The 23,169-nt window shown below is 33.0% G+C and overlaps 1 protein-coding gene and 1 long non-coding RNA gene across 3 annotated transcripts in view; one reads left to right on the plus strand and one right to left on the minus strand.

The window, feature by feature from the left end:
- The window catches only part of LOC140434768 (uncharacterized), a 53,263-nt gene extending 37,282 nt beyond the window's left edge, over positions 1-15,981 (plus strand). Inside the window, exons 5-6 of the mRNA XM_072523270.1 lie at positions 1,782-1,914; positions 15,763-15,981. Of these exons, the coding sequence (XP_072379371.1) occupies positions 1,782-1,914; positions 15,763-15,895 (266 nt within the window). The 3' untranslated portion in view covers positions 15,896-15,981. The remainder of the gene's footprint in view (positions 1-1,781; positions 1,915-15,762) is intronic.
- On the minus strand, positions 2,270-9,571 carry LOC140434770 (uncharacterized). 2 transcript variants are annotated; one of them, XR_011950086.1, is made up of 3 exons: positions 9,433-9,571; positions 8,723-8,833; positions 2,270-2,563 (listed from the first exon to the last, which is right to left on the minus strand). It is a non-coding gene; the product is annotated as an uncharacterized lncRNA (long non-coding RNA). The 2 variants fall into 2 exon arrangements; XR_011950085.1 differs by having other exon boundaries at positions 9,412-9,545.
- Positions 15,982-23,169: the final 7,188 nt, after the last annotated feature.

The raw sequence follows: 23,169 nt of genomic DNA on the forward strand, positions 1-23,169 counted from the left end.
TATAGATATATTACTTATAGAGTGTAAATTTTATGATATAATACTCTCAAAATAAAAGTTGCAGTATCTACTATTCTGTATAATAACTCTGTAAGTTTCAGCATGACCGGTTCAAAGTTCAAACCGATAACATTCCTATTAAATTTTGTTGTTATCTGCCAAAGTGTTGTACAAAGTAATTGATATGGCAACCCTGTTAGTGTGACGTTTCGCTTGAAGCGTTTCGAAGCCGAACGTAATGCTATCTATCGATGATAAATACTACCATTGCTTCAGATGGAGCCATCTCCCTACATTACAATTTAAAGGCGGCAGTTCAAGACATAATTCTTGTTTAACGAGATTTTTCATATGTTTAGGAAAAAATATTTAAATTTTTGTTGCAAATATTATCCACTTTTACAGTTTTATATATGTTGTTATTAAAAAATCTTTCGGTTTCTTACCGGTAACTTTATTATAAGCCGAAACATATTATTTTTTCCTATTGGAACAAAACTGTAAATTCAAAAATTTTCAAAAAATTCATAAGTATTTCTTATAATCATATCTTGATGCTGTAAAAAAATTAACAAAATCCTATGTTTGGTTTTCCCGCTTTATACTTGGAAAAAAGTAGTTTTTTTGAGTTTTTTCAAAAACGAAAACATGAAGTTTGTTTAAAAGTTGTCAAAATACTTCTAGTCATCACATATACCTTCTCAAATTTTTTCAAATTTTTTGAATTTGGGGTTTGTCTTTTGGGGGGTGCAGATCAACCTTAAAGCCTCAAACGCACACAGGCAGTGATCAACCCTGCCTAGACACATGGGTATACCATTGTAAGAGTGGGATCCACATGTCCGAAGATCACACCTGTCACACTTCGCTAATCGAAGTGGTACCTATCTGACCCCCAGGTTTTTCCTCCACCCCTCCTCATCGTGTGACTTACGTGAAGAGGCTTATGATCTGAAACTTAGTTAAGGTGTCTTGGGTAATGAGACACCTTCTGTTTTTATTGATTGTGGTTATGCCACCTAACTGTAGGGGTAGCCGCATGTAGGCTTTTCTCCCTATTTACATTACTGACTCTATAGAAGTTACTCTAACATCACTTCAGGACTTCAGTCCCTAAAACAAAAGAAAAAAAAGAGCGTGTGTTCCGACCATAGAAACGCCAGCCGCTAGCCTGGGCTAGCGACTCTATGTTCGGAAAAGAGTGTGTGCTCGGTTACTTAGCCGCCGATTAGACAAAATAAATTTTGTTCTCCTCGCTGGCTGAGCACCCTAGAAGGATCCGGCCACCAAGCCTATATATGCCGCACATGACCTCAGTGCTCGGATTTCGCAAGTAGATCAGTATTCATTCGATCTGCCTTAAGGGCCTATTTCGCAGTTGCGGTATATAGAAGGCCTGATGGGCCTTCTATATTTGAAATAGTGAATTTAGTTACGTTAAAACGTTGAAATGAAATAAACTAGATTGAAAACTAAGTGATATTATCAGAAAACACGCGATTTTTTTTTGTCGTCTTCCTTGTAGCTTCGGGACTATAACATGCCTGGGCAACAATTCTTACCCTTTTTCCTTATTCTATGTGTGGCTTCAAATATCTTTCAGTCAACTGGAAAAAATTTTCTGACACTAAACTGCAATTTTTTATTCGGAAGATGATTTTATTCTAACTCTCATCCTCACTGAATTCTTACAAAACAAAATGGCAATATAATATGTTTAATAAAAAAATTTTTTTAGGTAAGTAAGTCGACCTGATTTGTAATATATTTGTATTTTTTAGTTTATATGGCCCCATGTATGAATGTGTTTGAAAGATCTGAAGTGTCATATGGATATATTAAATGTTTAGAAGATACTTCCAAAAAAACTAATGACTCTGCTAGAATTCCAAACTCCATTGACCAGTTTTGCTCGTAAGTATTAAAATGTTTTTTTGATAAATGTCGTATGCAATAAATTAGAGTGTATGAGAGGATTAAAAAAAATAGAGTAAGGTAAGTCGATATTAATCTACTAATATTGTATATATATATATATATATATATATATATATATATATATATATATATATATATCTAAATATTGTAACAAAAAAAAACTACCAAAGGTAATTGAACTACTATTATAAAAATAATACCTCAATCAACCATGGGATATTATGCTTCGCCTAGCTCAGTCATTTAAGTGTGAATTCGTCTTGTCTTAAACTATGAAATAAACCAAGAACCCCCAGCTGGTAGCAAATAAAACAATAACTTAACTAATCATATTTATTAAAAATAAAAAATAATATTTAAGTAACAAAAACAACCCTGCCAATGCTTTACAGGATATAAATTTGGACGATACTGATGCCATCGATGGGCTGCTTGTTACTAAATATGTGTGGCCTCCCAATTAGCTGGTTAGGTCCTGACAGCTGTAAATATTCCATATTATATTTGGTGGTTCCAATTGGTCCCAATTAGGTGGTTATTTTTTCCTGACAGCTCCAGTTATTCCATAAATTCTTCAATAAAGTATTTCAATACAGCCAATAAATTGTCCAATAATGCCAATAAACTAAAATAAAATAACAGCCTGTATTAGAGAAACATCAAAGGGGGTTTAACTTCTTTGCCATTTTACAAAATTACAATTAAACAAATAGCAGATGGCAAGGATAAAATGAAATATCTTTATTATTAAACTTAGTTAAATTTTGTTAGATTCCTATATGCACAAGGATTAAAAACGTGGCTCAAAAGAAGTAAGGTTATAAATATTGAAAGTGCTGTCAGAATTAAAGAATATAGATTACAATGAAAGTACTCACCCCAAGAGAATTCTGCAGACCATAAAATGAAGCTTATAATAATTCCTACCTTCTTTTATAAATTTTAATAACAGACAATAAATAATCCCACTACATTTATAAAAGTTGATTAACAGAAAGTAGGGAGACTCGAACTAGAATAAAAATTCGAGTCTCGAGTCTCGAGTCTTCCTACAGAAAGTACTACAGAAAGAACTCGAAACTGGAATATTTGGGTCCCCTGATGAGAGGACATAAATACACATTACTTCAAAATATAATGCAAGGAAAAATAGAAGGAAAACGTAATCCAGGCTGTAGAAGAATGTCATGGTTGCGTAATTTGAGAGAGTGGTTTGGCTGTACCATTTATGTACTCTTTAGGTCAGCTGTAAACAAGGTCAGGATGGCTTTAATGATTTCCAATCTCCGATAGGAGTGGCACAAGAAGAAGAGAAGTTAAAATGAAGTTAGCACAGATGACATAGGACGTATGCCTATGATGAAATTAGCTTTTCTGTCAACATAGAACAGAATATTTAGTCTACCGGGCAGAGTGAGAGTAAAGTCAAATATTTATTCTACCGAAAAGAAAAGAGAAAGAGGGCCCAACTACTTTTTTTGAAGAAAAAATAGTAAAAACGAAACATAAAGTACTAAATGCTATTAAAACTTACGTAAGACTTGCAGAGTCTTGCTTACGTAAGACTTTGCGTAGCTAGAGAATAATACGGCCAGCTATGAAAAACCTAAAATGCTACAACGTTTAACTGTTGAAAATTATAATGTTTCATTGATTTAAACTTCAAAAAAGGCGAATATTTTTGGTAAGATCCAGGGACAATATGATTAAAAAGTGCTGACAGGTACTATTTTGTAGAATAACTTTAAGTCGACCAGAAATTATTAATACTCTAGACCAGTGGTCGCCAACCTGTCAATCGCGAGCTACCGGTAGCTCGCAGAGGCAATTCTGGTAGCTCTCACAACGATTTTAATTTAAAAAATACAAACTGCAAAAATTAGAGAAGCTTTCGAAAATTCCACAAAAAAATCTAATTGTCATAATATTAACCATAAACAGCGGCAACGTTGCGGTGAGCGATCTGCCCCTTACGCCGTCAAGCTAGAATCGGCTATTTATAGAACCGACCAGCCGGACCAGCGCGTTAGTGTTCGAGAACGATCTGGATTGCTTTGAACGGGATAAATACGCACGGCGCGGCGACATTGTGCTTAGTTTAAAACTGAACGCGTAACCAACGTCCAGCGGTTGGGTTAGTAGAGAACAACAAAAATAATATTATGGCAAGCAGTTGTAAGAATGTAAAGACATACCACTTTCATTCGGAATGGGAAGAACAATACTTTTTTACAGAAGTTAAAGATAAAAATGTGTGTTTGTTATGTAATACTTCGGTCTCCGTTGCTAAAAAAGGAAATATTGAGGGACATCATAAAACTGTACATTCTAATTTTGAAAAATCATTCCCACTACATTCTGCCGCCAGAAAGGAGAAACTGAAACAGTTAAAAAAACAGTTAATTAGACAACAATCAATATTTTTAAGAACAGTCGACAAAAATAAGGCTGCAACTGAAGCATCGTACCGTGTGTCCCAGATAATTGCACCAAAAAAGAAACCTTATGAAGACGGGGAAATGATAAAACAGGCGTTTTTAGAAGCTGCTGATTCGTTATTTGCCAACTTTAGAAATAAAGACGAGATAGTTTCAGCTATAAAATCTATGCAACTTTCTGCTAATACAGTGATGAGACGTGTAGAAGTAATGAGCAATGATATTTTTTACAGTTAAGAACTGACTTAGATAACTGTGTTTATTTTTCGCTTCAACTGGATGAATCAACACATGTCGTTGACACTGCCCAGATGGCCGTGTTCGTCAGGATGGTTTTTAGTGATTTTACAATTAAAGAAGATCTTTTGAAGTTCATTCCACTGAAAGGACACACTACTAGAGAGGAGTTGTTTTCTCATTTAAAAAATATTATTTCTTCCGAGAAAATTCCAATATCGAAAATGGTAGGCTTGACAACCGATACAACGTTATGAAACTGGTGGTAAAAATTGTGAACAAGATTAGAGCTCAAGCGTTACAAAGAAGATTATTCAGAACCTTGGCCGATGAAGTTGACTGTCAATACGGGGACCTACTCCTTCACTCTGAAGTCCGATGGTTAAGTAGAGGACGGGTGCTGAAACGTTTTAATGATGTTCTATCTGGAATAGTTCAATTTTTCAAACAACGCGATGAACCGACTCCGGTACTAGAAAATTCAATCTGGCTTAGAGATTTTGGTTTTCTCGTGGACATTACAGGGAAATTAAACGATCTTAATTTGCAGCTTCAGGGGAGAGACAAAGAACTAGCGGAAATGATTTCTGATATAAAAGCATTTATCAAAAAGCTGGAGTTTTGGGAACAAAACCTAATTAACAGCGATTTCAAGCATTTTCCTATTCTTTCAGAAAAAATATCTTAAAATCCATTAGAACCGTATGACAACAAATATCATGTAGAAATAATTTCTACCCTGAAGAGTAACTTCAAAAATCGTTTTAAGGATTTCAATGAAATGGCTTTAGTAGCGCGGTTGGTTGTTTCATCCTTTATGGAAATTGATACCCAGCAGTTTTCAGCTTGTGTTATGCAGAACTTTGGCAAAGACATCGCTGCAACAGAAATGGAAGTCATTGAGTTTCAAAATGATTTAGCCTTAAAATCGTTAGTCTCAAGTACTGAATGTATCTGGCCTATTATAAGTAAAGACAAATATTCAGTTCTATGCCGTGTTGCCTTAAAAGTGAAAGCATTATTCAGTTCAACCTATTTGTGTGAATCTTCTTTTTCCAATATGAATTTTATTAAGAACAAATATCGCAATCGACTTACAGATGAACATTTGGATAATTGTATTCGAATGGCTGCATCAAATTATACTGCAAACATTAAAAAAATTATCGATGAGTCTGAGTGTCAGCCTTCTCATTGAACGTGCTTTTTTATTTTTCAATGTTTATGTTTATGATAGTGCGTTACTTTTGTGTTGTTATTATTAACTATTTTTAAATCATACGTGACATGCCGTTGTGGCTGGATAAAAGTTTGTGTTTATTTTTCAAATACCTTCGTTTGATAGGTAGGAATGTAGCTATGAACAAGTACGTACTAGTAATATTAGTTATTTTGTTATTAGTTTATTATTAGTACCTATGTATTATGTATTACCAGTTAAACAGTAAAATAAATACATATAATGATGGATTAACTGTGGATTATTTCATTTACGTTGCGTTACGTGGCTTCCGTGTGGGTAGCTCGCTGTTTATTCCAAAATTAACAAAGTAGCTCAACACATTGAAGAGGTTGGCGACCACTGCTCTAGACTCTAGATATTCTTAAAAAGTCACAGAAACAGTATTTAAAAGATATATTAATTAATTACTATAGGGCACAGCAGCGTCACAACATTAAATCACTGCAACTTATAACATATTTATAACAACATTCACTAAAGATTTTTGAGAATACAATTAAAATAATTATATAGAATGTTATAAATCTCTATGCAACATAAAAAAGTAGTAGTTTATTGTAAAATATTTATATATCAAGAATTAGTATGTTATCAGGAAGACTGCAGTACTACAACTACCCGGAGAGTGTAGAAAAAGACACACAATATATGAATAAAGTTGGTTTTTAAACATCGGAATTTTGATCAGTTAAATAGTAGACTATCGAATGTCAATATTCTGCAGATAAATATTTATATAGTCAGTTAAAAATGATACTTAAAATCCCAAAAGAAAACGAAGTAATATAGATTCTTCGATTATTTTAACGCGAAAATTGAACAATGCCAAAAATCTGACCTCGTAAGCAAACATAAACTAGGAGAGAGCAACGAACGATGCAATATATGAAACCAGTTTTGCCAAGAACACGATATGATAATCACAAGATACCTGGCTTGTTCAACATAAAAGAATACTGTATTCACTTAACACGACCAGAAATTAGATAGACCAGATTGGAAAACAAAAAATTCAAAAATGATATTAACAGAAGAACAGCACAAGTCCATAAGTATTACAAAATACCAAAAAAAAATATTTCAGAAGTCAACTAGAACCAAATAGAGAAAGCTAAATAACCTACTAAACTAAATAATAAAAAATGTGTATAAAATAACGGACAACTTCCTAGAATGAGTCAAAGATACAAAAAATAACAATGAACTACAAATACAAAAATAAAAAACAATAACAAAAGCATTAAAGATGGAGCAAAGACAACAACTGAAACTAGCTGTCCTGTACCAAAAGAAAATCCGTCATAGAGTATTTGATGCGATAGGGAGAATAATAACAGATAGAGAAGACATTCTTCACGAGGTATATAATACATAACTAAGCTGTGGACGAGAAAAACAAAAGGTTCTAGATGAAGTTAAAAACTAAAAATACTAAACTCAGAAGTATAACTGCTACCAAATTTACAATGGAGAATAAAGCTGCTGGTCCTGACAGTAATCTGGCAAATATATTAAAACTTAAATAGGGAAGTTTTATAATCTTAGTTTGTAAAACTAGAAGGTTAGTTAAAGTCGGACCTTATAACTTCACCAAAAAAACTGCTTTCGAAAAACTGTAGCGTCTTATGACAGCTTATAGACTGCTAACCCATATGGGTTGAGATATTCCTACCTATCATCCACTGTACAATAAGGAATAAGTGTGAAAAAGATCGAGATGAAATACAGTTTGGTTTTAGAGTAAGGTTGGGAGCCATATTTACATTAATTATGTTGCTAAGGAAAGGTGCTTTAGGCTTGTGATATCGTTATAGCGGGCACAAATATGAGAAACGTAGTCTACTGTTTTACAAAGTTTGCAAATGCAGCAAATGAACTAAAACTTGTTGTAAACAAATGACAAATAATCAGCTCAGGTCTTCTTCAGTAGTGTTATTAGCTAAGAAAGATAGTTTTACATGGTTCTGTGTCTACTACAGCACAATAAATAACGCACTAAGACTAAGACTAACTAACTAACTACTGTAATGAGATTATACGAATTGAATGGACTTAATGTGATCACAAACACTTTTGACAGCGTCTTCGGTTATCACCTTACAATGATTGTGATGGCATTTCTAATCTATTTATATCAAACCGCTAGTAACGCCTATTTTTTCAAAAGCAGTTAGACAAACTGTTCACTTATAGAGTATTTAAAAACGTCTTTTTACAAACAGATATAAATTAGTCCTTATCACCTCTCTTCACTTTCAGTCTATAATTGAGAAAGGTTGCACCTTGATACTGTATCAGTAAAAACCCTTCGTTTTTTTTGTTTTAGTACTAAGCTACAAAACCCCATTGCTTTTTTTTTCCTCTTACCTTAATTCCAAAATTTATTAAAAATGGAAATTCTTTTATCGGTACTAATTTTTAAAGAACATTTTTGTCTACAATTTTCTGGACACATCGGTTTTAATGATTTTGCAAACTGGCTGTACCATTATTAATCCAAGATGCAACATGTCGACGTTTGATGTTACCCCTACATCCTTTTGAGAAACCTGTTCGTTTCGTTTTCTAGAACATTTCGGAGTTGATTCGGAAAATGAAGGAATCGGAGTATTAGCTTGGTGTGTTGATAGTAGGTCAGTAGTAGATAAACGGCTGACTGCGGTTTTTGTATAGCATTTTCATACTAAGGACAAAATTACAATCGTAGTCTAAATGGTTTTAGCACATTTTGGGGATAGAATGTGTGTGTTATCTTTCCCTGACTGACATCTCTATTGATTTTAAAAATAATTCAATTTTAAGTTATCATTGTGTACCTATAAATAATTATTATTATATTTATTATTTTTTATTTATAAATACTTACCAGAAAACGGAGACGGAGGAACGTTTTTAAAACCTTCATCAAATGTTTCTGACAAAAAATCCTTAATTTGTTATATTGCACTCTTGTCCACATCCGATGGCAGAGGTGATTCTGGAAAAAGGAAATGAAATTAGTTAACTGTAAAGATTTTTTTGACACGTAAATTGTTGCAACTTAAATAACTAAACGGAGTAATCTATGGCAAGTAGTAGATACGATAAAAAAAAAACAATATGAAACGCCAACGTAAAACATCGTATCATATACATACGACATAATTTTTATTTATTTTCCGATGTAAAATATCTTATTTAACACACACGATATTTTTTAATAGCGCAAATAACGTAAAGTATAGTAAATATATCTTATGATATTTTTCGTCGGCAAAGATAAAAATTATTACGTTTACATTAAAATACTGATTTTACTACTGTTGGAAGTTTTGACTGATCTCCAACAATTGTTCGGGAGAAAGCTTATTAAATTCCTTTCCCCGTGTGTGTACAGTACCAAATATTTTAGGACCATGGACTGTAAAAGAGTTTCCTTCGATATAGATAAGCAGACTTCACGGCGATGGTTCGGTATGTGTTTGGTTTTATAGGGGTTTGTACTTAGAGAAAAATAAGCGTAATTAATCGATACTACACATTTAATAACGAGAATATTTACAAAAGCACTATTACTAAATAAAGAGTTCGTTTTACCACATTGTTCATTATTCTACCGGCGTTTTAGGGCGCGCGAACATAGCGAAAAAAACTAAATGCACTTTCACTGCATTTTGGAGGCGAAGAGAGGGCTTAAGACGCGTAGGTACCGGCAGGCGAGTACCGCACAACTTGAGAGACTAATCACATCTGCGATCCTTTTTGGCTTGAACCAAACCTTATCTTGTCTACCGATCGGCGTCAGTTTAACCCAAGGAGGCCCTTCTAAGAATTTCATGGCACAAACACCCTGCAGGCAAAAAGTACAGCCTGTCGCATAAGATACAATTTAATATTTGTAAGAACGAAAAATAAACTAAAATTAATATAAAATGTTGTTTTTACAACATACTCGCCCCCGTTGAAGCGCTGGCTTTAACACAAATAAACAGATCATATTATGCCACGAGAGCATGAAGAAAAAATACATTACAATTATCATCTTATACTAACTTAAATTAAATCGTCATTGGGTAGAGGACACAATTTAGTAATAGAGCGCTTAAAGACTCCATCTTTAGTTTTGATCGAGGCAATTCTTACTCTCCCATCTTTTCCGGGAAATACCTCAATCACTCTTGCTAGTACCCAATGAAGAATTGGGAACTAGGAATTAAATAGGGAAGTTTTATAATCTTATTTTGTAAAACTAGAAGGTTAGTTAAAGTCGGACCTTATAACTTCACCAAAAAAACTGCTTTCGAAAAACTGTAGCGTCTTATGACAGCTTATAGACTGACTAACCCATACGGGTTGAGATATTCCTACCTATCATCCACTGTACAATAAGGAATAAGTGTGAAAAAGATCGAGATGAAATACAGTTTGGTTTTAGAGTAAGGTTGGGAGCCATATTTACATTAATTATGTTGCTAAGGAAAGGTGCTATAGGCTTGTGATATCGTTATAGCGGGCACAAATATGAGAAACGTAGTCTACTGTTTTACAAAGTTTGCAAATGCAGCAAATGAACTAAGATTTGTTGTAAACAAATGACAAATAATCAGCTCAGGTCTTCTCCAGTAGTGTTATTAGCTAAGAAAGATAGTTTTACATGGTTCTGTGTCTACTACAGCACAATAAATAAGGCACTAAGACTAAGACTAACTAACTAACTACTGTAACGAGATTATACGAATTGAATGGACTTAATGTGATCACAAACACTTTTGACAGCGTCTTCGGTTATCACCTTACAATGATTGTGATGGCATCTCTAATCTGATTAATTCAAACGGCTAGTAACGCCTATTTTTTCAAAAGCAGTTAGACAAACTGTTCACTTATAGAGTATTTAAAAACGTCTTTTTACAAACAGATATAAATTAGTCCTTATCACCTCTCTTCACTTTCAGTCTATAATTGAGAAAGGTTGCACCTTGATACTGTATCAGTAAAAACCCTTCGTTTTTTTTGTTTTAGTACTAAGCTACAAAACTCCATTGCTTTTTTTTTCCTCTTACCTAAATTCCAAAATTTATTAAAAATGGAAATTCTTTTATCGGTACTAATTTTCAAAGAACATTTTTGTCTACAATTTTTTGGACACATCGGTTTTAATGATTTCGCAAACTGGCTGTACCATTATTAATCCAAGATGCAACATGTCGACGTTTGATGTTACCCCTACATCCTTTTGAGAAACCTGTTCGTTTCGTTTTCTAGAACATTTCGGAGTTGATTCGGAAAATGAAGGAATCGGAGTATTAGCTTGGTGTGTTGATAGTAGGTCAGTAGTAGATAAACGGCTGACTGCGGTTTTTGTATAGCATTTTCATACTAAGGACAAAATTACAATCGTAGTCTAAATGGTTTTAGCACATTCTGGGGATAGAATGTGTGTGTTATCTTTCCCTGACTGACATCTCTATTGATTTTAAAAATAATTCAATTTTAAGTTATCATTGTGTACCTATAAATAATTATTATTATATTTATTATTTTTTATTTATAAATACTTACCAGAAACGGAGAGTTGTATTTCAATAAATCCAACCGAAGTTGATTTAAAAATGGAGGACCATGAAACCATAAGAAAGAGTTTATTATTTCACAGGGTAACATTCCTCGGGAGAGTATGTCGGCAGGATTCTCTTTGGATCGTACGTGCCTCCAGTGAGCATTAGGAGAATTATCTAAAATTTGTGCAACCCTATTTGCTACAAATTGGGTCCAACGAGAAGGATGTGAACGAAGCCAAGCGAGAACAATTTCTGAATCCGACCACATATTTATAGAGTCTAATTGAGATAACTTTTCTTTAACTATATTAGCAATCTTTGCTGTGAGTTTACTACACAATAGAGCACCCATGTGTTCCAATCTTGGAAGGGTCAAGGGTTTTAACGGAGCAACGCGACTCTTAGATGCTAGAAGGGAACAAGACACCTGTTCTGATTTATAAGTCACACGTAAGTAGATACAAGCTCCATAAGCCTTTAAACTTGCATCTGAGAATGAGTGAATCTCAACACCAGTGATTTCTTGACTTAAAAAGAGACATCTAGGTATACTTAAGTCCTTAAAATAAGAGAGACTGCTAATAAAACTTAGCCATTCATGTAACGTATCTGCGTCAATGGTATCGTTCCAACTGATTTTGGAAATCCAGATTTTTTGCATTATAAGCTTAGCGACAACTGTAACGGGATTAATAAGACCTTGAGGATCAAATATTTGGGCAATCATTGACAGTACTTCTCTCTTAGTGTATGAGTTTTTTAAGATGAAATCTGGAAGAGAGATTGAAAACGTGTCAATAACCAAACCTTATCTTGTCTACCGATCGGCGTCAGTTTAACCCAAGGAGGCTCTTCTAAAAATTTCATGGCACAAACACCCTGCAGGCAAAAAGTACAGCCTGTCGCATAAGATACAATTTAATATTTGTAAGAACGAAAAATAAACTAAAATTAATATAAAATGTTGTTTTTACAACAACTACAAACTATCAATACACAATAATACATACCTTCATTTCTTTCACTTTTTTCAATTAAATCTTCACCTATAATATCGGTAGTACAGCATACGATTGTATACTTGAACAAAAGTAAACATACGACATTTTACATTCTAATTTTGGAGGTCTTCTACTAGAAATATTGAAACTTTAATTATTGCAGACGTTAGTTTACATGCTTAGAAGTATGAAAATGAAAAAAAGTGAAAAACCAAATTTTGTTGGTTACGATACTTTACGTAGGTGGCGATATATAGCAAGATATACAGTGATGAGTGTCTTACCACCCGGCAAAATAGCGGAAAGGATAGAAGACAGTTTAAGTTGTGAGATAGTACGAGATAAAGCTAGTTCTTAGACGTGGCTATTTGACTTCAGTCATAATTATACGGATGACCTCGAAAATATTTTATTTTAATAATTTCTGATGTTAAAATAAATGATTGAATAAATTAAGATATATTATAGTAAAAAACATTAATTAGTAGCGATTTTAAATTATAAATCTTTAAGTTTATTTAATAATAAAAATAACTCAACTGAAATATTTGACTAAACTAAAGGTAGGTATGTTCAGTCCGAAAACAATTCTTGTTTGTGGAATTGGTGTAGTAGTTAGAGACGTGGTCTATTGACAAGAAGATTGGGGTTCAATTCACACCAAGGATAAAAATTTTTGTTTTACTCGAATCAAAAAATAATAGAAAATATGATACATATTGTAACAAGTGTTCGAAAAACTCATTATTTACAATTTATTCTTATTCCAATGTTATAAAATAGAAATACAAAATAATTAAAATTCAATTCCAGTTTTACAGTCTTCAGTTGTGAATGCAAAATAATCCGGTGAAGACTGTTTAATGTCAAATCCATCACTAAATTCTCAGTGTTAATATCAATTCCTCTGTACAGGTAATGATTTTCAAAACAATTGACAACATTGGAATGGATGCGCTCGAAGAGCTGCCTGCTTGACAGCTAACCAAATCATCAAGCCTTCAAGCCATCAAATAATAACATATCGAGAAGTGTTTTTGCACGGTAAACAGAAACTTTTTATTGAAAAAACAATTCGTGAAAATGGTTTTAACGGTCGAGGAAAAAGTGCAAATTGTTATCTGGCATGTGAATGGATTATCAGACAACATGATTAGACAACAATTTGTAAATATGTTTCCAAATAGGCCGGCTCCAGCACGATCAACAATTTAGTCTATTATACGTAATTTTTTTTACTTATGGATCCGTGTTCGCTCCAAGAGGAGTTCGTAGACGAAGGGAGGTAAATGCAGATTTGGAACTAAGAGACACTGATTTGTGCAAGTATTGAGCAAAATCCTACCCAATCAGCATCTCGTCTCGGAGAAAAATATGGAATTTTAAGATTTAGAGTAGGTAAAATTTTGAAAAGACATGGATACCGTCATTATAAACTTCATAAATCCAACAAACACTTCCCTGGGGATCAATATAGACGTTTAGAATTTTGTCAAACTGCAATGGAAATGTCACATCAAGTTGAACATTTTTTAGAGAACGTTTTGTTCACCGATGAATGTACGTTTTCATTGCATGTCCGTCACAATTCAATGAATGCTCGGTATTGGTCTCGAGGAAATCCTTGTCAGATTTATGTCGCTCGTACCCAGGGTCCTCGAAAAGTAAATGTTTGGGGAGACATAATAGGGAATCATGTCATTGGTCCATTTTTTATAGACGGTATGTTGACTGGGCGGAAAAACTTCTGCAAAATCAAATTGTCCCAGCCCTTCGTAATTTACCAATACCTTTCGATTCCATATGGTTTCAGCACGATGATTGTCCTGCACATAATTCTCGCATCGTCAGTGAATATCTCAGTGCGACTTTTCCTAATCGATTGATTAGTGTCCACGGAGATATTTTTGGCCTGCAAGATCACCTGATCTTGCACTTTGTGCTTTTTTTATGTGGGGATATATCAAGTCCAACCTATATGGAATTGAAGACGATAGGCCTAATTCTCTCCAAGAATTAAGAGAAAAGATCTCTGATTCAATGAGAGGTATTAGTCCAGAAACATTAACTAATGTTAGACGAAACTTTTATAAGAGATTGGGTTATTGTTCTGCTGCTAATGAAGGCTTATTTGAACATTTTTTGTAAATACTTTTCATTAGAATAAAATACGTTTATTTAGACTATTTTTATAGAATTTCTACCTATTTAAACATTTTTTGTAAGTACATTTATTTAGAACTTTCATTTATGTTTGAAGAATTTTTACTTTATTTTCGAAAGTACGACATTGTTTTTTCAATAAGATTTTTATGTTTTCAAACCGAAACGATATATCCGCATAATTTCAAATTTTAATTTTTAAAAAAAGTAAAACCTTCATGTCGGATTCGAACCCTGAGCACCTGCATGAGAACATCGTGCCTTGAACTCTGATCCATCAGACTTTTAATATTCTTTAGTGACAGTTTGGGTTATTGTTCTGCTGCTAATGGAGGCTTATTTGAACATATTGTAAATACGTTTATTTACAATATTTCTTTTATTTTTGTAGAATTTTTACTTATTTAAACATTCTTTAACCGTTCTTTTAATTTTGAAGAATTTTTACTTTATTTTCGAAAGTACGACGATACTGTTTTTTTTTTCAATAAGATATTTATGTTTAACTTTAAACACTTCTAATACTAGTAACGACTGACATAAATGTTTAGTGATTCAAAGCAAAACGATCTCTGCATAATTTCAAATTATTAAAAAAAAAAGAAAACCACATGTGGGTTTTGAACTCTAATCGTCTTCGACGCCTGTGTCGCAGTGTCGAATTCTTACCACTGATCCACGAAGGATTGATAATTATTCCGTGACAAGAGTGTTTGAAACTCCTCAAATTTAGTAGAAATTATTCTTGGTTAATAATTTAAAACTTTAGATTAAATAATCACTATTAATTAAATTATTGTATTCACATTTTTGCTTTATTGTGGTCAATCAGTTTTTACTTTATGCGAAATTAAAAAATGAAAATACGTCACACATACGACGTTACACATAATAATTATGACCGAGGTGATTTAGCTCGAAGCGAACGTCTAAAGGTATGAGACTATCTCCCACCTCTACGAGTTTCATCTCTTTTATTTCACAAGGTAACTGTGTTTTCTATCTCTTACGTTAAAATGCCGGGTGGTAAGACACTCATCACTGTATACCTAGTAGTAGCTATGTATTTAGTACCTAGTGACACATAGGAGAAAATTAAATAAACAATATGTATACCTAAGATAAATAATGTATCTAATGAACTCTCTACTCTCACATATTATAACTTTAAACATTTTAGTTATTACTGTATTATATTTTAGGCGATTTCTACCTGCTTTACACTGCCTGACAGATATTATTGATAAAGAATGTGGGCAAGAACCAAAAGTTAAGTTATATAGTGAAGATCATCTGCGTGCGAATGAATACCCCTGCCAGCAGAAATACGATTAGCTTTAACTATGAAGTGAATCAAATTACTGACCAGATAACTATATTTTACATTTTTATGTATAAATAATAAATTGCTGTTATTTTAACTTTCTACTTTTAACTTAAATATTGCCCAAATAAGCCATGAAGTAGTTACAAAAAGAAGTGACCGAACTTATGGGATCAAAATTCTAAGCTTAGTGTTAGCACCACAGAGAAAATGCTGTCGACATAAGAAATGATTGGTGAGACAAATTTGTAGATTTTTGTACTAAGTAGTTTCTTTGTAGCATGTCAAAATTAGGTATTGTGTTTTTATGGGATTAAGTCACAATTTATTTTAATGATAATTACATTTTTCTTTACAAAATTTGACGTTTCGATTTACACTCTGAAAATCGTTCTCGAAAAAGATTATTTAAGGATTTTATTAAAAAGAATACATAACTGCCAAACTTGTTGACTAGGTTATGACATTAAAATTAATTGTGGCTTAATGACATATTAAAATAATTAATCAAAAAAAGATAGTTTAAAATTAGATAGACTACATAACAACTAAACAGGTGTTTAAAAATGATATCAAATTCTTAATGCAGAAATAGAGGTCAAAATTTTACAAAAACTGTACTGAAACTAAACGGGGAAAAAGGGTCAAGAGATGTCTATCCGTAGATAACTTTAATGTGTTCAAAAGAGTACATCAAGACTCATAATATCACTAATAAGTTTTTATGTATGTGTGGAAATGATATTTCAACTTAATCAAGAGAGTAGGAGAAATACAATTAACTGAATTCCAATAACCAATATTCGATATGTAGACAACCGACCAACACTATGAAGGACTGAAGCCATGGGTAAATATTTTGGACTTTAAATATAAAGTAAATATAAAGACCAAATAAAATATAATAAAAATTATTTCACTAAGAAGTTTTGTTTTATTTTCTTGCTTTGATTCGAAACCTTTCGTCACGTGATTGTATTTAAATATATATTCATTCAAGAATGTACAGGGAGGACACTTTTCCTACTTAGAAGTTCATCAGAGCGACTTCAATATAAAACACAAGAGCCATACCACCGTTAGGAATGCAATACGAGACCCTCCCCATAACAGATGGCTTAACGTTATATTGATAAGAAAATTAAATTTTAGAGAACAAAAATAAAGGCGCAGCGTAAATTTTAGAAGTTTTAATGCATCGAACAACATTTTTGAATTTCCTAATTATAGAAAATATTTTATAACGTTTATAGTTATATAATAGTTTATAGTTTAAATTAGTAAAAAATGTGAAAGTTTACCACTGAGTTACATCCATTTTATTCTTAACCTTTAACTACGGGCTACGGTGTACTCAGTACACCAGTCGCACTAAATTGGCCGCTATTTCTGATAAGCACTGGTTGCGCACGTGTCCCTCTACCTAACCTATCTCTGATGTGTCAGCTATAAACCTCAACAGTTGTAAAATTGATTGCTGCAGAGATAGACTGACGGTTGGAAAAATTCAGGAGAAGTTTACCAGTGGTGTATGTAGTAAACCAAGCACCTAGTTATGTAAGTAAATTTTGTGAGATTTATATTACGTTTATCTACTAAAAAATAGCATTATTAATGTATAGCGACTTATATGTAACAAAAGCTAGACATTTTGCAACGTTTTGAATAAACGATTTGTAATTTGTTATTAAAATTTTAATAAAACTTTCATTTTATTATAATAAAACTAGTTTTATGATAATACATTTGATCAAATATTTTATTTTAGCATTTTCTCATAACTTAATATACCGTTATCTATTTGGATATTTGTGAGTACCTATTATTGGACTATTTAACGACCTTCTAGTTGTTTTTGTGGTCTTGTTTTTTCATGTTCTTTCTTCCTTAGCAATACGGTCATGTCTCTTTGAAATATTAATTAGAAATAAATAATAAAAATTACAAACGTTGCCTCTATATATTTCTCGTAACGTTTATAAATCGAGAGGTACTACAAAATATTTACTTTGCAGGGATCGTGTACCAGTAAGAAATCCCCAAAAACTCTCAGAAGATGAACTTAGAGCTATGGCTCAAGCTATATTTGAGGAAGAATCTGATGAAGATGTTGGTGGAGACCCAGATACTTCAGACGACGAGCTAATAGAAAAAACGGAGCACGACACTGAATCAGAAGTTGATCTGAATGACGAAAAGCAATATACGATTGACTCGGACACAAACAGTAACATTGAAAACAGTTCAGATCTTGATGAAGACAATGATTATTTTATAGCAAAAGACAGAACAACTAAATGGTATAAGAAATCTCTTCTTAGCAAATTTACTAAAACTCCTTCAAAAAGTATTGTCAAGATATTTCCTGGGCCAACAGTTTGTGCGAGAGATGTTACTACGGAACTAAGTGCTTTTGAAAAACTCTTTACAAATGAAATCATAGAAAATATAGTTGAATGTACAAATTTGCAGATTGCAAAAATGCGATTAAATTATGAACGGCCAAGACGGGCTAAAGATACGACTAAACAGGAAATCATGGCATTATTAGGATTATTATTTCTTGCAGGGACTAAAAAAAGTCCTAAAAAACAAAATCATACACACTTCCTCGAATTGTGGACAAAAGATGGTAACGGCTCAGAAATCTTTCGAGCCTGTATGAGCGCAGATCGATTTTTATTTTTGCTTGCTGCTCTTAGGTTTGACAACAAAGATACTCGAAAGGACCGAAAATCAATTGACAAACTTGCTGCCATTCGCTTTACTCTTGATACGTTTATGAAAAACTGTAGCAGCAACTATTCCTTGGGAGAAGAAATGACTATCGATGAAATGTTGATACCTTTTAGAGGTAGATGCAACTTTGTGCAATACATTCCAAGTAAACCTGCAAAGTATGGCTTAAAAGTGTTTGTGTTATGTGACGCGCAGACCTTTTATGTCACCAATTTTGAGGTGTATTGTGGTCAACAACCGGAAGGGCCCTACAAAAAATCTAACACACCAACGGATATTACCCATCGCCTGCTTCAACCTTGGAAAGGTAAAAACCGTAATTTAACATGCGACAATTGGTATACGAGTTATCCGTTGGCAATTGACCTTTTGAAGGAAAAGATAACGATGGTTGGCACACTTAAACGAAATAAAAGGGAACTACCTCCAGAGTTTTTACCAAGAAAAAACACACCAATTGGATCATCCACTTTTGGTTTTCAAAAAGAAGTTACCATTGTATCCTACACACCAAAAAAAAATAAAGCTGTCATTCTCCTATCTACCATGCACAGTAATTCTACAGTAGATCCCGAAACAGAAAAACCAACGATAATTTTAGACACTGTAGACAAAATGTGCAGTACCTATTCGGTATCCCGAAGAACACGAAGATGGCCAATGGCATTGTTTTTTCAACTCCTGAATATTGCCGGAATTAACAGCCAAATCCTGTACAATGCTGCCAACATCGACAATCCTCAAAAATATAGAAGAGTTTTTCTAAAAGAATTATCATTGGCATTGATAAGACCTCATCTTTCTGAGAGGGCGGAAATACAGAGTTTACCTCTGGATTTAAAAATATTCTTGAAGAAATACAAAAACGTACAAGACGACCACGATGAAGAACCACCAGCAAAAAAACGGGGGAGGTGCCATTGTTGTGGAAGGAGCAAAAATAGAGTTACAACAATATCTTGCAACACATGTAATAGAATGGTTTGTAAAGAGCACTCTGTTACAATTTGTGCAAATTGTAATTTAGTAGACGCAAACGAGGAAGAAAACAAAAGTGAATAGCACACATATTCTCAAATATGTTTATTTGTGAATGATTATTTACTCCTAGTTTTTAGATTTATATACTAGTTTTATAATATTTTTAATGTTAAGCTAATATACAAGAATCTGCAAGAAGGTTATTTTTAGAGAAAAAGAAGTGGTTGAGTTTTTGTTCTTATATTTGTTGCTAATCTTTATATTTTCGTTTTGTATTATTTTTTATGTTAAGACATTCTCTTAAATATATGCCTACATTTATTATATACAATATATGTACTAAAAATACCTAGTTGTGGCTTTTATTTGCGTTTTTAGTCGGTGGTGTACAGAATACACCGCGCACGTAGTTATGACTAATGGAGGGGCGCCCGTAGTTAAAGGTTAACAACATCCACAATTCTTCAAGGTATAGTATTTGTCAAGTTCTGACAAAATTTTAATGTAAACAAATCCCATATTTCTTACAATTTTTCCTTTAACTCATTGACGGACCTGGCACGACGTTTTCTCAAAGCTTTTTTTATTTTGCACCAGAAAATTTTTTATCGGGGATAAGTCGGGACTGTTGGAAACTCATTCTAGAAGTGGTATTCCATAGTCTTCAATCCATTTTAAACTCTTTTAGAGGTATGACAACCTGTGCCATCCTGTTGAACAAAATCTTCCGCTAAAAGCTTCACTTTCCCTGCGAATAACGTGACTCTTACTGTCTCCAACACACACTTTAAATCTGGACTTATCACTCCATTGTATTGAATCTCATTGCGACTAACTCCAATTTTTTTGCTCTTTTGACCATCTTAGTCTATTTTTTTTTGTTGTTGTAATGTTAAAGTGGCTTTTCCTTAGCCTAAAATAAAATGAAATTTATTAAAAACAATTTGTACTAATTTTGTCAACTATAAAACCTACTTTGTAAGTACCAAATCCTAATTTGTGGGCCTCTCGGTGACATGGTAATCTAGAAACGTGTCTTCCAATAACGTCACTCCATAAAACGCTTAAATCCACATAATTTGATCGTCGCTTTTTAACTATAATGCGTCTTAATGCCCTTCGATCTGATTCGGTTATTCTACATTTTCGTACATTTCTAGGTTTTGTGACGACCGAAACTGTAGTTTTGTATCTTCTGATTATATTTCCTACACTATAGCATAACAATTGCAACATTTTGCGATTTACGAATTGGATTTTCTAGAATTAAAAAATCGAATAATAATTGAACAAATTTTCTCATCGATAAATTTACATCGACCCATTGTACAATCCACAAACGGGCAAAAAGCTTTACACTACTACAAAATACATTTAGTTATAAATAGATACACTAGTGCCTGTACATCCACCGATCAAAATCCAACGTCTATATCAGTTAAATTTATAATGCTTTTTAACATTATGCAATGAGACCACACGTGATCTTTTATCAAACAGTGTAATCAGATTTGTATGTAATTATTTATATGAAATAGACACATAATGTATTAAATAAATTTAAAAGTATTAAAATACTTAACATTTTAGTAAATAATGATAAAGAATTATTAGGTTTACAAATTGTTTCTTGCACATTTAACGTAAGTATTTTATTTTATTCCTATTTGTATCATTTACTCAATTTCTTAACCTTCCTATTGAAAACACTTTTACTCCCATTTACTGCACAACAAAAATTAAACAATGACACATGCTTCACGCTGAGGTGCCCTTAATAGCGACTTTTTTTTAACAAATGATACAGGCAACGGTTAAAGGTAAATGGCATAAAAGGAAAGACAGTCGGAAATACTACAACTAAAGTCCTATTATATAGAATTCACACACCACAGCTTGGAAAGGGCAGTTTAAATTTTTCATTTGGTACGTTTGAAAAAGGTATCTGGTTCATTTCCAACATCTACCACGATTTAATTCACCAGGTTTTTGCTTGTGATATAGACGCTTCATCTGCACTTGTTTCAGTAGCAGCTAACTCTTTTCCTAACTGCTTAAGAAATTCCAGTCGTTTGTAACCCTTTTTTGTTTTACACTCTGCGTTTAGCTGACACCATATAATATAAGAGTTTAATGCACTAATGTCAATCATCCTATAAAAAACTACCACAGACCATCCTCTTGATTGCATTTTGACTGAGTACGTTCGAACAAGCTTGTCTATAGTGTCCACACCTGACTTGGTTTATTGTAATTAAGAATTATTTGCGGCTTTTGTTTTTCATCTTTAGAATTATACCACCATTACGTGTAGTTGATGTTGGTTACCAAATTTTGTTGAATATATATCCCTTAAGTTAAGTTATGCTTGTCTAGTTCTTTTGCAAGATCAAGGCTTATAAAGAAATTGTAGATATTCACATTTCTTCCTGATCTTTTAAGACAGGAAATCTCGCTTACCTTTGTTGCGTTCACATTGATCTCCGGTTTTACGACAATATATTTGTCAATTATACACATATGAAGTTTGACTGTCGCATGCTGCCCAAATCTTGATCCCGTACTTCCCTGGTTTTGTTAATGTATATTGCTTGAATGGGCTCCTACTACGAAAAGTAAGCACCTGCTCATCGACGATCAAATTTTCGTAGGGTATGTATGAATCTTTAAATGCTTTTTAGTAACTATAATTCAAAAAAAGTTATAATCGGTGATAATTTATCTATATATGGATTTCTCCTTCTGGCTTTAGATCTATGAAACCACAGACATTTGGAAATTGTGGTGAATCTGGTTCTGTTTATAGTTTTGTTAAATAGTGGTCGTCCATCTTCTATATTCCATAAATTCGTAATTGCTTCGTCACGAGGTTTATAAACTTTTGCTAATATCAAGAAGGCAACAAAACGTAGAAACTCTTTAGAATCCATATTTTTCCATAAATCTATATGCTTTAGTTGAACTTCTGCAATAGTCCATTGGACTATGTGATTTACAATATTATTTATAAAAAATAGCCGAAAACTACTGGAAACTGTGTCAACGTTTTATTTAGCATATCCTGTAGGTCCTCATTTTGATGCAAAATAATTAGTTGCGATTGGCGACCCGTTATTTTTGTTTGTGGCTCAATGTACCATTTTTTAAGTTTATTTTTCGATCTGCAGTACAATATAAACATTTTAAATCTTGCCATTGAATATACACGTATGAATAGAAACTTACATGTAAAATTTATTTTGTTGGTCGTTATTATCACTCGATGTAGAATATGCATCCGATGGATTTTTCAAGTCATAGGCTGCGTGTACTTCAGTAAAATTCTTTCCATTGCTATCGTCTGAATAAACAGTATCATCCTCGTCAATTTCACCATCACTATCACATTTTTTCAACCACTGCAGAAAAATATTTTCCGCACGTTTATCACCTAAGTGAACCGTAATTCTTTCAGCCATAATTACTAGAACTTTTTATACCTCGTTAGAATTAGGGAAAGCACCGGACAGGCAGAGAGAAGTAGGGAAGTGCCATAATAGCCAATGTTTCAGCGGAAAAGATGTTG

Source organism: Diabrotica undecimpunctata, chromosome 2, assembly GCF_040954645.1.
Source record: "Diabrotica undecimpunctata isolate CICGRU chromosome 2, icDiaUnde3, whole genome shotgun sequence".
In the NCBI taxonomy this organism is placed as follows: domain Eukaryota; kingdom Metazoa; phylum Arthropoda; class Insecta; order Coleoptera; family Chrysomelidae; genus Diabrotica; species Diabrotica undecimpunctata.